Raw genomic sequence first — 16,633 nt, 5'->3', positions numbered from 1 at the left:
GGGACGGGGACAGGGACAGGCCGGGACCAGGCCAGGGCCAGAGATGGGGCCGGGGCCGAGGCCAGGGCTGAGGACAGGGACAGGGACGGGGGCCAGGCCGGGGCCGGGGCCAGGGATGGGGACAGGGACAGGGACGGGGACGGGGACGGGGCCGGGGCCAAGGACAGGGCCGGGGCCAGAGACAGGGCCAGGCCTGGGGCCCGGGATGGGGTCAGGGCCAGGAACGGGCATAGGGCCAGGGCAGGCACGCTCATCCCAGGCGCCAAGCAAGGCGCAGAGCCGGCTGGCTGCCTGCGACCGTCCCCTAGACAGCCAGGCCGTGCGGGGGTGACCGGCCGCGCCGCCTCTATTTCAGGGACGTTCTTTTATTTTAGGGAGAGACGTTCGCTCACGTAGCCCATTAGTGATAAAAGAAAACACATGTGACGCCCGCCGAGCACCTCCCCTCCCGGCTGGACCTGGCGCCAGCAGTCTCTGCGGTCACCTGCCAGGCCCGCGGTGACCCAGGGACAGGGACGTCGCTAATTCTCTGATTTCACTGCGTTTCTCTACAGATTGCAACCAAGGGAGACACCGCGGCGGGTCTTGGCTGCTGCTCCCGTTACCACCAGACTCTCCCGTAAGGTGCCAGCGTCCTGCGTGCTGGCCGGCGTCGCCTCTGCCAGTCAACAGGCGGCTGCCCCAGCGGAGACGACAAAGAGCCCCGCTCCACGGGTCGCACCAACCCCGACCCCACAGCCATGGCACCTCGTGCGGAAGGAGGCTGCAGCCTGTGAAACTCCTCCGGCGGCTGCTCCTGCCAACAGCTCATCTCTTAGTCCCATCTAGTGTCCAAAAGCAGAAATGTAAGCAGAGAGGGACAGAACGACTGAACCAACGGCCGCGGAAGTTCCTAAGCTGCTGATCACCGTCCCTTCGTCTGGGTTTTCACACGAGTCATCCGGGAAGTCCCAGCCAAACATTTTTTTTTTCTGTTCAAGTCCATCACGGGGGCGCCGGGGGTGGGGGGGGGGAGAGGGGGGCTCTGTCGGTTTTAAGCATCCGACGCTTGATTTTGGCTCAAGTCACGATCTCGGGGTCGCGAGGCCGAGGCCACGTCTAGTCTGTGCTCAGCGGGGAGTCTCGGGGGGAGTCTCTGGGGGGCCCCTTTCCCCCCTCCCTTCCCTCCGTCCATGCATATCCGTCACGTGCATATGCTTTTTCTCGCTCTCAAATAAATAAATCTTAAAAAAAAAGGTGCGTTGCCCTGGTGAGCACAGATTATCCACGAAGGCCACTAGGATCCACTGAGACCCAGACTGGTAGACCGAGGGGCGGGGACGGACGGGAGAAACCACTCGCGGAAAACCCACGTTTGTAAGGGAGAAGGTGAGCGATGCTAAGATACCTGTTTTAGGGAGCGAGGTCGATTTCCCTGGGCCTTCCCATGACGGGAAAGGGGTGCCAGTTTGCTCAAGTCCCAGCCGGGCCCAGCCGGCCCTCCCCAGCCGGCCCTCCCGAGGGGCACAGGCGGCAGCGAGGACCTGGGCGGGACCTGCGGCGTGAGCCGCATTCCCAGGAGCTCGCCCAGCGCTGACCTTGGGTCTCCCCTCCGGCACCGATGCTCCCGGCCCCCGAGGCCCTCGCACCACGTGCCATGCAGCCCACCCACCTCCCCACGCCGCCCCCTTAGGAGCTGTTATGGGGGCCTCGCCGCTGAACCCCAAGCCTCAAGAGGCCGGGCCGGGGCTCATGCTCCTCCGTGACTCCTCCCAACCCTGTTCCCCACAGCAGCCGCTGTCAAGCGCCGTCCCGGACTGTCTCCATGTCCCGGGGCTGCCCCCAGGTTAGCTCCAGCGCCAGGGCCAGGTGCCCGTCAGGTCACCTCACCGCCCCGGCCTGAAAACCCCGCTTGGGAAACCTGCTGGGCTGGCGGTGCCCTCGCCCGAGCTCACGCCCGAGCCCTCACCCGAGCCCTCGCCTGAGCCCATGCCTGAGCCCTCGCCTGAGCCCTCGGGCACCTGCAGACCCCCTCCCGGCCTGGAGGCCTCCCAGGCTGGCCACCACCTGCCGCACAGCTCCTCACGCTCACTGTAAACCCCCCCCACCCGTGCCCAGTGACCCACGTGCTCCTGTACGTCCTCCTGCTACCGGGCAGCGAGGGCTCAGAGTGGTGCAGGCCCCTCCCGCCCTCCCTGGGCAGGTGCGCCGCCCCCCGCCGACCACACGCGCTCCAAGCACTGAGTCCCCCGTCCCGCTCCAGCTCAAAGCCCACGCCCGCCAGCAAGTCGCCAGGAGCCCTCGTCCCTCCCTGCCGGGCCCCAGGCAGCGGGCCTGGTTCTAGTCACCGAGCACGTGGCCTCAGGCAGCCTCCAGCTCCTCTCCACCTCGGATCCCCAGCCTCGGGGCCAGGCGTGGGCCAGTGGGTCCCCCCACCTCTGCGAACGTAAGCACCACCACCCACGCTTCCCAGTCAGTGACCGACCTGTCCCCTTGACTCTGTTCTCAGATACTGGCGGGACGCTGCCAACTTTCCAGCGTCACTTTGGAGAAACACAGAATGTGACAACTACTCTGAATTTATGAACATGACATGACGCCACCGCCACCAAGTACACCTAGAGCTAGAGGCCCTAGCCCGGTCTGTTCAGTTCACAGCTCGGTGCTTCTCGCCTGCATAGACCTGGGACACCAGACAAAACCCTGAGCCACTGACGCTGCAGCCACCCGGTGACAGCCGTCCATGGCTGCAGTTCCCAGGAGATGAGATTGCGGGCAAACGACCCTGTGTAACAGGCAGATTCCTTGGTCCCCCGGGGGGAGGACGGGGATGCTTGGACGCACAGGGCTCAGATGCACATGTCGGACACACACCTGGGACGCACACCTGGGACACACAAGTCAGATGCAAACCTCAGATGCATACTCTGGATGCACACCTCAGGTGCACACATTGGGCACACACTTTGGATGCACATGTCGGACGCACACCTTGGACACACACCTGGAATGCACACCTTGGATGCATATTTTGTACACACACTTCAGACACACACCTCAGATGTACACGTCGGATGCACACCTCAGATGCACACGTTGGATGCACACATTGGACGCACATGTCAGACGCACATCTCTGACACACGTGTCGGATGCACACCTTGGATGCACACATCAGATGCGCATGTTAGATGCACACATCAGACGCACACCTTGGATACACATGTCAGACACACACCTCGGATGCATACTTTGGATGCATACCTTGGACGCACACCACATTCACACGTCAGACACGCCTTGGATGCACACGTTGGATGCACACATCAGACACACACTTTGGATGTGCACATCGGATGCACACATTGGATGCACACGTCGGATCCACACATCGGATGCACATCTTGGATGCACACATCAGATGTGCACGTTAGACTCACACATCAGACACACACCTTGGATACACACGTTGGATGCAAACCTCGCATGCATACTTTGGATGCACAACTCGGACGCACACCACAGATGCACATGTCGGACACACACCTTGGATGCACATGGCAGATGCACACCTTGGATGCACATGTCAGACACACACCGTGGACGCACACCTTGGACGCACACTTTTCTGAAGGACAACACCACCTCCACCTCGTTGGCGTCCTTCCCCATCTTCCAAGTCCTTTCCTGTTCTACTGTTTGGGGCTATTTAGGATTATTAATAAGTCTAATGACTGTCAAGGGGGCAGAATTAAGCAGCTAGCAATTACCAGCATAATAAAAAGCACATAGGAAACGCAGAGGTAAAGCAAATTCCATTCTAATAGGTACTATTTTCCTTTCCTAAAAACCTATTTCAATTCTGCATAAATTTTAGTTCTCCTCTTTGTTAGGAAGAAATGTTTTATTGTGTTTGTACCGCCACAAACGTACACGGATTTACGCAGATGACCCCTTGAACAATACATGTCTGAACTGGGTCCACTAGTATGTGGATTTTTTCCAATACGATAAATGTGTTTTCTCTTCCTTATGGTTTTTTTTTTTAAGATTTTTATTTATTTCTTTATTCGTGAGACATACAAAGAGAGAGAGGCAGAGAAGGAGAAGCAGGCTCCATGCAGGGAGCCCGATGCGGGATTCGATCCCAGGTCTCCAGGATCACACCCTGGGCTGAAGGCAGGCGCCAAACTGCTGAGCCACCCAGGTGTCCCTATGGTTTTCTTAATAACATCTTTTCTGTAGCTTACTTTATTGTAAGAATACAATATGTAATTCTTATAACATTAAAAATATACAAGTTCGTCAACTGGTTATGTTATCACTAAGGCTTCCAATCAACAGTAGGCTGTGAAGTCTCTGGAGAGTCCAAACTTCTAACAAATTTGTGACTGCACTGGAGGTGGGGACCCCTACCCTCTACATTGTTCAAAGGTCAACCATACACATTTTCCAATTCCCACTAAGGCAAAAAGAAGTAAGACCACGGGGAAAAAAGACTTTATTTCCAAACTATTTTATATTGGGAAAGCAATCTAATTTATAGCCTCAATTACATACCTAAACAAGTAATTTATGCAGATAAAAACCATTCCAAAATTCAAAGATCAAAGAACATAATATTTAATAGAGCTGGAGAAATTCCAGTGCATTTAAGCAATTTTCAATGTGTCTTAATTGCATATTGAGAAAGAGAACACATGTACTTTTTCTGACAATTAACAAAATATGATTTCATGTCAATAGTTAAAAGTATAAGTAAATCTTCAAAGTACATTCCGTCCTAAAAATAATTAGTTTGTGCTCATAGAAGTACAAAAATCAGCGTTAAAAGAGATTTTTTTTCCCCTCTGCTCTTTCTAAAAAAAAGAACCTAGGATCTTTCCTATTCCCTAGGCATTTGGCATCAAAGAAAATTGAATGTGATAGTCTTCTAGACTTGACTTTACTTCTTTCCAAAAGAATGTTTTTAAAGGAAACACATCTTATGTCAAATAAACAACTTATGCTTTTAAAACTCTCTAATACTTCTAACACCACAAAACTGACAAGCCAACATTTACCAATTTTGTTTAAATCAGATAAAAGCTACAAAGTAAAAATCTCCCTAAATGAATCAGAACTTTAAAAAGCACCTATTTTAACAAATTCTAGTAACTGCTATAAAGTATCACTTACTTTTAAAGAAAAATAAGTATTTAAAAAAAATATCTCTATCCAACATGGAGCTGGGACCCTGCTGAGATAGAGTCACAGGCTCTTCTGACTGAGCCAGCGAGGACGGGATGCAGTCCTCACTCTGGTGCTGCCATCATCACAGCACATCAAACACAGGAGGGGAAAATCACGTTTGACCTCAAAACAGATTTACACGGTTACTAAATTTAAAGTTTTCTTATCAGAGCACCTGGGTGGCTCGGTGGTTGAGCGTCTGCCTCTGGCTTAGGTCGTGACCCTGGGGTCCTGAGATCGAGTCCTGCATCGGGCTCCCTGCATGGAGCCTGCTTCTCCCTCTGCCTGTGTCTCTGCCTCTCTCTGCGTGTCTCTCATGAATAAATAAATAACCTCTTAAAAAAATAAAAAATAATGTTTTCTTATCTATTCCCTCACACAAACTAGGTATGGATAATGCTGGATGACACAAAAATCACCAATTAATAAGAAACATGAGGAACAAATGAACACAGTAAGCAATAGGAGAATCCAATCAGCGAATCCAGACTGTGGGAGACTCAAGAGGTCAAACACCCTGGTTACTTCAGTAGAAGTTACAAGGGGAAGAGAGAGAGGAATAGGAATCTATAAATGAAAAGAGATCAAGACAAACATCAAAACAATCACAAAACATAACCTTATTTGGACTTAAAACCATAAAATCTTAAAAAAAAGACACAAGAAAACAAAACTACGACAATTGGGAAGAATGTTTAAGTATGTTAGTAACATTAGGGCATTTATAACATTATGTATTTAAAGAGAGAGAATCCCTATCTTTAAAGAATACATTCTGAATTATATACAGACGAAATGCTATGCTATCTGGAATTTGCTTCAAAATGATCCTGGGTTTGGGATTTCAGGAGAAGGAATACAGAGAAAAAAGGTGAATTTTGAGTTGATAATTACTGGTGCTGTATAATGGCTGCAGGCGGGTCACTATTATCCTGCTTTTGTACATGCTTGAAATGGTCTATATTTCAAATAAAAATTTTTACTGCGAACCGAATGAAAAGACATCCTATGGGGAAAATTATGCTTTGCAGAAAGCTGAGGAAAAACACACCAAAATATTCAGGAGTACTGGACTCTGTGTTGTGCAATCATGGAACTGCTTGTCTGCCCTTAAAAAAATATTCTGTAAAAAGCACATGTATAATAGAAAGCATTTAAAAAAATATGAATAGCAAATGGCTTCCAATGCCTCTCCTTTTTAAGACAACGTAAGTAAAACTGATGAGTGATGAAGAATCCAATTTAAGGAGTAATGGAAATTACTGATGGTTCTACTGAATTTTTAAATTTATGCATACTAAAAAGGAAGGTCAGGAAACAAGCTTCCCTGAAATGTGGCAACACCTACATAAATTGATATTCAACTGATACTGTAACACTGGCCAGATTTTATCAAGATACGTGTCATGATAAATGTTCTGAAATGCCCTCATTGCACTGTTCTAGGAAGGAATTGAACACTCCAGAAATGCCTTTCACCTGAAAACCGAATTGTAATGATCAACAAACATGAACTAGGAATCAAAATCATTATTTCCACTGATTAATCAAAATACGATGGCTTTACTATAATCATGGTTATATATTTTATAATAGGTTGCTCATACGACTGGATGCAGTTATGTCCCCAAACTCTAAGGATGAAAAACAGTGTTCCTCAATTAATATTTACTCGCATTTGGCAAGTAAAAACGCTTATGTTAGGTACTGGGAATAAAAATATGAAGGGAAATTAAGCTAATTTCTCTGTGAACGATAGACAAGACCCAGGAGGAGGGAAGAAATGCGCACCTCTGCGTTCTCACATGTGAAATACGTTGGGAGGACGGTCAACTCACTTCCACAGCAGGAAGTGAGTTAAAATACAAGTCGTTAAGTCGAACTAAAGGATACTATTTAGAAATATGTGCCATATGAGATGCGTGACAAGTGAAAAGTCTGAAGTGGGAAAGACTGGGCCGAAGCACTGTTATTTTTTGCTACGAGCTCTGCATTATTGTTGTTTTCGAACCACGTGCCCGGTTTATTACCTGGATACACACATTACAAAAAGCAACAGAGCAACAGAAAAGGTCTCACCAATAGTCATAGCTCTCATCCCAGTTGTCAAAATGTACCAGGAAACGATTGTCCACCATATCTGTTACCGTAGCAACACAGATGAACGCAGGATTCTTTTTGTCTACAGCTTCAAGCTTCATTCCAACTCGAAAGCCTGATGGGATCACTGTCTATGAAACATACAGATTTAATTAGAGATAAGCACACACTTAACAGCAAGCTCTACACCCTCTCTACACCTCCTGCTCGAGGGCCTGGCATCCATCAGCGGCATTCACATTATTTAAAGAGCATGGATGAGTTTTACAGCAGGGTCGCTTTCCAACGAGCAGCAATAAGGAAAAAAAAAAGGTAAAAAAAAAAAAAAAAAAAAAAAAGGAACTAAACTCCTGAGGAACTATGTGCATCTGCAAACCTGGACCTCAAGACCAAAAACACCCAGAGCCTCATGGAGTTCAACTGATTTCCGGATGTGCTTTGGCACCATGGTTAGACAACTATCCGAGGTGGGCAAGTTTAATCCGCTGCACAGCCCACTCTTTGTTTTTTCTCGCCCTTGATGGCAGACTGAACAATGAAAATTATTTCAGGCAAAATATGCACTTAATCAAGTTAAAAATGTGAATGAGTCAGTACAAGTTCACTCCCATTTCTGGAAAGCTCTCTCTAAAGAGCGCTCCACTGAAAGTAGGTCATCTTCAGACACGAAAAGCCTGCAGATTATTGCAATGTTCACCTACCACGACAGATACTATTCACCAAAGCACCAAAAGAAATGGCAAAATACAGGGAGCCATTCAAAATAGTTTCTAATTACAAAAAAAAAGAAAAAAAAATGTTTGTAATATAAGGAAAGCCAAACACTACCGGCCATCCAGGACATGCGCCCAAGACCGCAGCTCAGGAAGCTGTAGTGCCTGAGGTGCCGTAAGATATAAACGTGCCTTCGCATCTTGTGTGAGAAAAAGCATCCTAACCTGGAGGAATGTCCTGGGATACCAGTCACGCCCATCAACACACAAGCCATTTCTGCACTTCTTAAAAAAAAAAAAAAAATCCTCTATCCAGACTTGAGTATACAGAATACCATTCTTTTTTTTTTTTTTTCAGAATACCATTCTAATTACTTTAAGCAAAGCACATGCTATAGTCCATTCTACCGTAATTATCCAGCCACCACCACAGAAACGTAGACAGCCGCGTACCTAAAAGCGTCAGCGCATGTCCTATAGGAACAGCAGGGGCCGGCGTGAACACCACACAGACACCCTGACGATACGTGGCAGTCCCCAAAATTATTTACCAGGGTCCTGACCACAACTATTTGAATATTCTGCAGTAGAAGGCTCTAGAAATGGATGAACTTACTTGCTTCTTGGCTATCAGACACGTAGGCCCAGATTAAGTCATGTGCTAGCTAGCAACACACAGAATTTAGGATGACAGTTCAGGGCAGTTAATCAAATCCCTGATCAAACTTATCCTCCAGAGAACCAGACAGGGATTAGGAATCTCGGAGCAGGCCGCTGAATTTTCCACCCAACAGATCGCCCTCCTGGGCAGGTCTTGACAGAGAACACCCACTAACGGCGTAGTATTCATATTTCGGTAATTAAGCTCTCCTCTCAATTAAGAGATTTTGAAATAATGACCCGGCTCATGAGCCCTACGAGTCACCCGAACACCACACACCCCGCTCTTCGGTTCTCTGACTCAACCTGGCTTACGATCCATTTGACCGGAGATGCTGAGCCATCAGACCAACGCTCAAAACAACTGGTGTAGACCATCTCCCAAATGGAAGGTACCTGGAGTGGCTGAGAAAGCTCCTGCCTGTTCCTGATATTCACCTCCATGGGAGGGAATCCCATTCTCGAAATATTATTGTCTCTCTCTACATTCTCACTCATCGTTACTGGACTCAGGGACCCTGGAAAGAGAACTGGTTACGCTCTTTGAAGAGGAAGCTGGCCGACAGTGTACGCAGTCCGTGCTCTGCTCCTCCGGGGCCTGTGGGGCTGTAGGGCTGCCCCGGTCCAGGTTCAGTGATGGGGCAGAAGGGCTTCCTGAGTCCTCGGTCTCACAATCAAGAAGCTCATTTGTCAGGGTGCCCAGGTGGCTCAGGGGTTTAGCATCTGCCTTCGGCCCAGGGTGTGACCCCAGGGTCCCAGGATCAATTCCCATATCGGGCTCACTGCATGGAGCCTGCTTCTCCCTCTGCCTGTGTCTCTGCCTCTCTCTCTCTCTCTCTCATGAATAAATAAATAAAATCTTAAAAATCAAAAAAGCTCACTGTCAACAGATAAGAGGCCATGCATGTCACTCCAACTGAGGCCTTATCTGTCGTAAAGATGGTATTTTGGCTTTCCACCTGCTGTGCTCTGTTGATTTCAGTTAGATCAGAAGGTGAACCAGGAAGAAGAGGGGGACATGTTGGGCCTCTGTAGAGAAGCAACAGGAAACACGCAGGGAAAGTGGGGATACAAGTCGAAGGAGTGGGAAATGCATACACAGCCAGACGCTGCCTTGTTATGTGGCAAGTGCAGCCGCAGGCTGGCATGAGGTAGATGGTCGTCCCTAGCATGCAAACCCAAGCAGGGCTCCGCACATCACACTGCATGACTCCCATGTGATGAGACCTCTAAACAAGTGGCGCTAACAATAAACTATCCCCGTCAATTTAATTTTTTATGTACTTTTTACGGTAGGTTGCACGAGGGTTTCATACGACATTGCCTTGTGCCGTTCCATTAAACCCAATAACCATGGTTTGCCTGTGGAATATTCATTCGTGATGATTTTAAGCTAGCTTTAAAGGTTTAATTAAGAATCTTCTATTTACCAAACCAATAGAATTTACGATGGTCTCCTGCTATCACTTTTATCCTCTGAAACACTCAAAAGTCACTTCTTTGGAAAGGAAAAATTTTGGATGTACTTACTATATTCTGATTTTCAAATAATGACTTGGGAGCAGCTTGAGCTTTGCATGTCTTAAGATAGGTCTGCCAATTAAATTCTTCTTCCTTATAACCTTGGATAAGCACATATACACAGACTCAGTAAAATGTCAAAATATTTCACACGTCATTTTCCACGCCCACTTTTAGCTATGACTCCAACATGCTGAAATCAAACAATTGATTTTTTTTAAACAAGCTTTAACTCATAGTTCATAACTATGGATTTTTTTTCTGCACTTTAACTCATAGTTCATAACTATGGATTCTTTTTTTCTACACAGGCTGCATTTATTTCCAACAAATTGCATGATTTTTCAATTCTGAATGAATACGACAGATCTAAAGAAAAGATAAGAGGAAGTAAATATCTGTTATACTCAGGTCTGCTTCTTCCTATTACCAGACTATTTCTATGAGTTTTAGGCCGAACTATTCAGCAGTACACTAGTGAGCTGGGGAGCCAAAACCTTTGTTTTCCCTTCATTTGTTCTATTTTGGGAGACTCACTTGTAGGAACAAGTGGGAAGCTGGAGAAAACAGTAATAAAACAGATAAAATCTCTTTAGCCTGTCACCGTAAGAATGACAATGGAAGATTTATGAAGCAAGCACGTTGGCAAATTACAATAATGGAAACGTCCTTGCTTTAATGCTCACAATTTCACATTTAATGTTGTTGAAGCCAACATTTCCTTTATAAAAAAAGGAAATTGAGCATCTTGTCCTATCTGAGAGCTCCTGGGCTCTCTCCTACTTCCATCGAGGTCCAGAAGGCAGCATGAAAAGAACATCTAATAATTCGCCATATCTAAGAGGTCAGTTTATATAGAGGCTGGTAGATTTTCTTTTTCAGGGCGCCTGGGGGGTTCTGTGGTTGAGTGCCTGCCTTCAGCCCAAGGCGTGACCCCAGGGTCCTGGGATCGAGTCCCGCATCGGGCTCCCTGCATGGAGCCTGCTTCTCCCTCTGCCTGTGTCTCTGCCTCTCTCTCTCTCTCTCTGTCTCTCATGAATAAATGAATAAAATCTTTAAAATATATATTTTCTTTGTCACCCTCATTTTTTTCTATGTGATTTTGTTTAATCCTTCAGCCATCTGAAGATACCATTCCGCCTTTAATTCTTCACGTAAAACCAAATGGCTAGCTAGTCCATTAAAAAAACAAGAGCCCTGAGACAGGCCAAAAATATCAAAGTAGTCACCTGGATCTCTGACATCAAGTCAACAATACTGACTGTAACAGTTGAAAAGGAAAGAAATAAGATATTGTTAAACACATTAGGGATGAACTGGAAAAGATGGTTATCAGTTATTCTCGGATCTTTATGTAAACACAAAGCCGGAGGAATCACTGGCAGGCTGTGCTATCAAGGACTCAGAACGAAAAACTAATTGCCATCAACTCAACCTCCACCTAAATCAGCTCTTTTTTTTTTTTAATTTTATTTATTTATTCATGACAGAGAAAGAGAGGCAGAGACACAGGCAGAGGGAGAAGCAGGCCCCGTGCAGGGAGCCTGACGTGGGACTCGATCCAGCGTCTCCAGGATCACGCCCTGGGCTGAAGGTGGTGCTAAACCGCTGGGCCACCCAGGCTGCCCCTAAACCAGCTCTTAATGCTATATTCTCCTTTCCGATCTCCTAAATATTAAAATTCATGCATTCAAGTGCATGGTTTCTCAAGATTTTCTATGTAACAAAATATCAGTAAATAAACTTCGTCGTATAAATGGTTTAGATCTAAACCTTCCAATCTGTTTTTCCAGGGTATATACATCTGAGCCCGTACAACACCGGGTTCGCGCGGCACAGGTCCACTTACTCATTTCTTCTCTTCCTTGTGATTTTAATGACATTTCCTTTGCTCCAGCTTATCTCATTGTGGGATAATAGTATATAATTTATGTAACCCACAAAACACGTGCTCATTGACTATTTATGTTACCAGTAAGGCTCCTGGTCAACAGCAGGCTATGAATAATTAAGTTTTTAGCAAGTCGAAAAGCACATGTGGATTTTCGACCGTGCTGGGAGACGGCGCTCCTCACCCCTGCGTTGTTCGGGGTCAGCTCTGGGTGTGGAAGTGAAAGAAATCTGTGGCTGAAATTTGCAGTTAAAATCAAATAAAGATCTAATGTTATTTTATGTACAATACATGGATATGATTTATTCTCTCAAATAGAATTTTACATTTTACGTTCCTTTCCTTTAATGAGCATATTTTTTCTTCATAAAGAATAAGCTTGAATGTGGACCTATCTGGACCATAATAAAGTCTGAATTCTTAAAAATTCCAAATCACCACATAGGGAAAGACGTTTTTACAGAATTTAAAATACGAAACAAAAAAAGCGGACAATACCTTTCGGCGGATGGAGCTTATGGCCGGTTTTCTCACACCAGCCGACTGGGTGAATGTCCAGAGCGTCTGCATTTACCCAGAAGTCGTAGCAGTCAGAGTATCCATCAAAGTGCAATTTTATCCGGTAGCCACAAACCTGAAACAGGTAAAGCAAGATGACGGACTCAAAAGCAAAAATCCGAAGTATCTAAATGTCCGTGCGCAGAATGGATTCACAAAATAAAACGGAATTCATTAATGTAAGTGCAAAAATAACCGTGAACACCCAATGTGGTGCAGCCTGTGGTGATCAAGGCACCGTGATTAACGGCAACAGAAAAGCGAGTGAACCAAATGACACAACCCAAAGGCAACAGCGACGTGTGGAGAAGCGCTGCGCTGCGCTCTGCACCCTTCCCAGTGGCAGCAGGAGCCCCCGGCACCGGGGCAAGCACGGCCCCCGACGTGCATCCTCCCCATCCTGCGGCTGCACGAGTGGGGGTACACGGAACGCCGGCCCCGCCAGGACACGCCACCCCCTCCTCCGTGCAGCTCCGCAGACGGGGACATGGGACACAGGACACAGCGCACACAGCACGCCAACGTCCCCCGTCTGCCGGTAGCTGGCTTGGGAGAGGGAAACTGCCGCCTCGGTCCACACGGAGCCGGGGCAGGTCCCTGGAGCACCTGGGGACCCGCCTTGTAGCGCTCGCCCGGGGCTGAGGCCGTGCACCTGCTGAGAGCGCTCCTCCCGGGAAGCTCTGAGCCGAGGGGTGCATGGGGTCAGAGGCCTGGGCTCCCTGCCTTGGGCTCCCAGGGACAGCTGCGGCCCTGGTCCCCCTGCAGCCAGCATGGGAAGCCCACGACTCGTCACCCTGCAGACACCCCAGGGGCGCCCGTCCTACAGAAGCTGGGGCGGCAGCCAGGTCCCGAGCCCCGAGCCCGGCGGTGGACGCCCCCCGGAGACCCCGGCAGCTGTGACCCACCGCCACGGCACGTCCTCTGAAGCCCACGGTTGACCTTTAAGCGGCACAACTATGGGGTGGGTCCATTTATGACTAATATTACGTGTCCAAGCGTCCGTGTGACCCACGCAGGCATCACAGTCGCACTGACAGGGTGTGATGTGCCCGTGAGCACGTGCATGATTCCCCCTTGGAAGCCACGGCATTTTACACGCATCTGCTACCCGAGGACAGCAAGGCACCTTCGTGTAGGGCACAAGTTTTGAGGTGGAGTTCCATGGGAAATCCTTTTGTTTTGTTTTAATTTAAATTAAATTTGCCAACGTACAGCAGGTGTATTCATACACACGTGCGCACACACTTACACAAATGTAAATTCGCAGTGAATGATGGCCCGGGAACCCACGCGGAAACCCTAACCAGGATCCCTGGCGGGCGGCGGGGTGCGCTGGGCACAGCACGTGCCGAGGTCGCATCTCCCCCGTGAGCACATCATGACGGGTGCCGTGTGGAGGCCGACAGAGCCCTCGGGAGACCGAGGCCAAGCAGAGGGGGGGGCCCGGGAAGGGGACTGTGGGCAGCCCCCAGCGCACCTCCACCTGCGTGGAGCCCCCAGGGCCTCACAGGCGGAGCTCAGCAGGGACCCCGGGGAGAGGCGGCCAAAGGGGCCTATTCCCTGGCTGCCCTCGCATCCCTCCTAGAGCTCACACCCGACGAAGCCCCGGTATCCTGGCCACCGGCCTCGCCTCGCCTGCCCTGCTCTGGGGACAGTCACTGACGGGAGGGACGACACACGGTTAGCCCTCATTGTGCATGACTCCCTGCTTGCAAACCCACCCACTTGATGGAATTTACTTGGAGCCCAAGAAGAGGACTGATGGTGTTCGGGAAGGGAGGCAGGTACTGAGGGCGGAAGACGGAGCGGCCCACGTGTGCGTCCCAGCCGAGGTGGAGGACGAGGTGGAGGACAGCAATGCTCCGCCTTCCTGTGGCCCATCTCCTCCCACGAGCCACCCGTCCTTCGCACGGTCTCCTTACGGCTACATTTCTCATGCTTGTGCTGTCGGTGATCTTGCTAATTAACATGATCTCCAAGCAGGGCGCTGTAGCCCTGGGTGCTAGGGAGCTGGAGCACGGGGAGCTGGAGCCCTGGGTGTTAGGGTGCTGGAGCACGGGGAGCTGGAGCCCTGGGTGTTAGGGTGCTGGAGCACGGGGAGCTGGAGCCCTGGGTGTTAGGGTGCTGGGGCACTGGAGCACTGGACCATGGGGTGCTGGAGCACAGGGAGCTGGAGTACGAGGTGCTGGAGCATGGGGAGCTGGAGCACGGGGTGATAGGGTGCTAGAGCACAGGGAGCTGGAGCATGGGACATTGGAGCACAGGGAGCTGGAGCATGGGGTGCTGGGAATGGGGCACAATGGAGCACAGGGAGCTGGAGCATGGGACACTGGAGCACAGGGAGCTGGAGCGTGGGGTGCTGGAGCATGGGGCACTGGAGGACGGGGAGCTAGCTGGAGCATAGGGTGTTAGGGTGCTGGAGCACAGGGTGTTAGGGTGCTGGAGCACAGGGAGCTGGACCAGGCGGCAGACAGAAATGAGCCCGAGCTCCCGGGAGCCTAGCCCGGTCCGTCCGTCCGTAGAGCCAAGGTCAGGATCTGCTGTTCGCAGGACACCACGGCGGTGCAGGGTGAGCACGAGCGCCTCTAGGGGCTCCTCCCATCCTGCAGCAATCCTTCCAGAAGGCCCTGCCTGCTTCCCACTCCTGCCTTCACAACAGCCTCCAAGCCTCCTCCCTCTCCTTCGGCCGCCAGCCCCGCACCTCTGTCCTCACTCTCGGGGATTTACCTTCTGCAGCCACGTAGCTCCCTGAACATCTGCCCCGACAGGCCCCCACCTTCCCCTCCACCCTGCTGGCGGCCAAGAGGACACCTGCCCGCTCACACCCCAGATCCCATCTTCCCCCAGCCCTCCACATCCGTTATCTGCTCTCTGAGCCTTCCAATCCTCCACTCCCTAGCTGCTTTCTCAGACGGCATTCTCCAGTCTCTTCCCATTGCAAAAAGAAAAAAGAAAAAGAAAAAAAAGAACAGAAAGAAAGAGAGAGAAAAGGTGGGAAAAAAGAGAGGGAAGTAAAGGAAAAGTAAATAAAGACTGTCTCCCAGGCTTAGGCAAGCAAATGCCCCCTTACCCTTGGTAAGAACAGAACAACTGGTGAACTTTCTGGCAACGAGTAGTAGCATGCATCAAAAATTTAAATTTTACTCATGCTCGCAAGGGCACTGTTTGTAATAATGAGAATGATGAGAAAGCAAAGACCGCTCAACTGTTCATCAATATGAGACAAAGTACAAGAATTACAGCAAATTCATAAAATGGAACACTAGCCAATGCTTAAAAATATGCACATAAAATATAAGATATACTCTCATCAAAGCTCCATAAATTGTGTATTATTCCATCTACATGTAAAAAGGAGTTGAGTGAGAGCACAAGCTGAAAGGCAGAGGAAGAGGGAGAGGGAGAAGAGACTCTAACATATACTCTTATACAGGTTGAGGTTTTCGTGGTGAGCAAACATTACTGTTACAATAAAAAAGCTAGACGAACTAAAATCTTCAAAACCAAGAGGTGGAAAAAAAAAAAAAAAAAAAAACAAGAGGTGGAACACACCAGATGCTTCCGCGTTCCATGGGAGCCAAGCTTCTTATGGACTAAGTCACTGAAAGATGACCAGGGTAACTGAAACTAGTGCACAAGGGATCATCTTATGCTTCTGGGGGGAATTTTTAAAGATTTTTTTAATTTATTTTGTTTTAGAGAAAGAGACAGAGCAGGGGAAGGGGCGAGGGAGAGGGAGACTCTCAAGCGGACCCCACCCTGAGTGCAGAGCCTGATGCAAGTCTCGATCCCATTTGTAAAAGACACGGATCCCTGACTCCAGAGAGGGAGGAAGGCGGAGGCCAGCACAGGAGGAAAAAAAAAAAAAAAAAAAAAAAAAGAATTCTAAGAAATGCTCTCAATAACAAACGAGATTAAGATACACATATGAATAGACTTGGACAATTTTTCCTGAAATATTTCACAGAGGTACCTTGAA

General features: G+C 48.9%; 1 protein-coding gene across 8 annotated transcripts in view; it reads right to left on the bottom strand.

Moving 5' to 3' along the window:
* The window catches only part of L3MBTL3 (L3MBTL histone methyl-lysine binding protein 3), a 120,795-nt gene that overhangs the window by 62,753 nt on the left and 41,409 nt on the right, over positions 1-16,633 (bottom strand). For all 8 annotated transcript variants that reach the window (XM_072833856.1, XM_072833914.1, XM_072833875.1 and 5 more), the window contains 3 exons: positions 12,595-12,730; positions 10,215-10,306; positions 7,291-7,442 (listed from right to left, as the gene is read on the bottom strand). In XM_072833856.1, the coding sequence (XP_072689957.1) occupies positions 7,291-7,442; positions 10,215-10,306; positions 12,595-12,730 (380 nt within the window). The remainder of the gene's footprint in view (positions 1-7,290; positions 7,443-10,214; positions 10,307-12,594; positions 12,731-16,633) is intronic.

The sequence above is a fragment of the Canis lupus genome, chromosome 1 (assembly GCF_048164855.1).
Source record: "Canis lupus baileyi chromosome 1, mCanLup2.hap1, whole genome shotgun sequence".
Taxonomy (NCBI): domain Eukaryota; kingdom Metazoa; phylum Chordata; class Mammalia; order Carnivora; family Canidae; genus Canis; species Canis lupus.
Note: the sequence above shows the minus strand (reverse complement) of the source record. Positions and strands in the feature narration are given on the sequence as shown.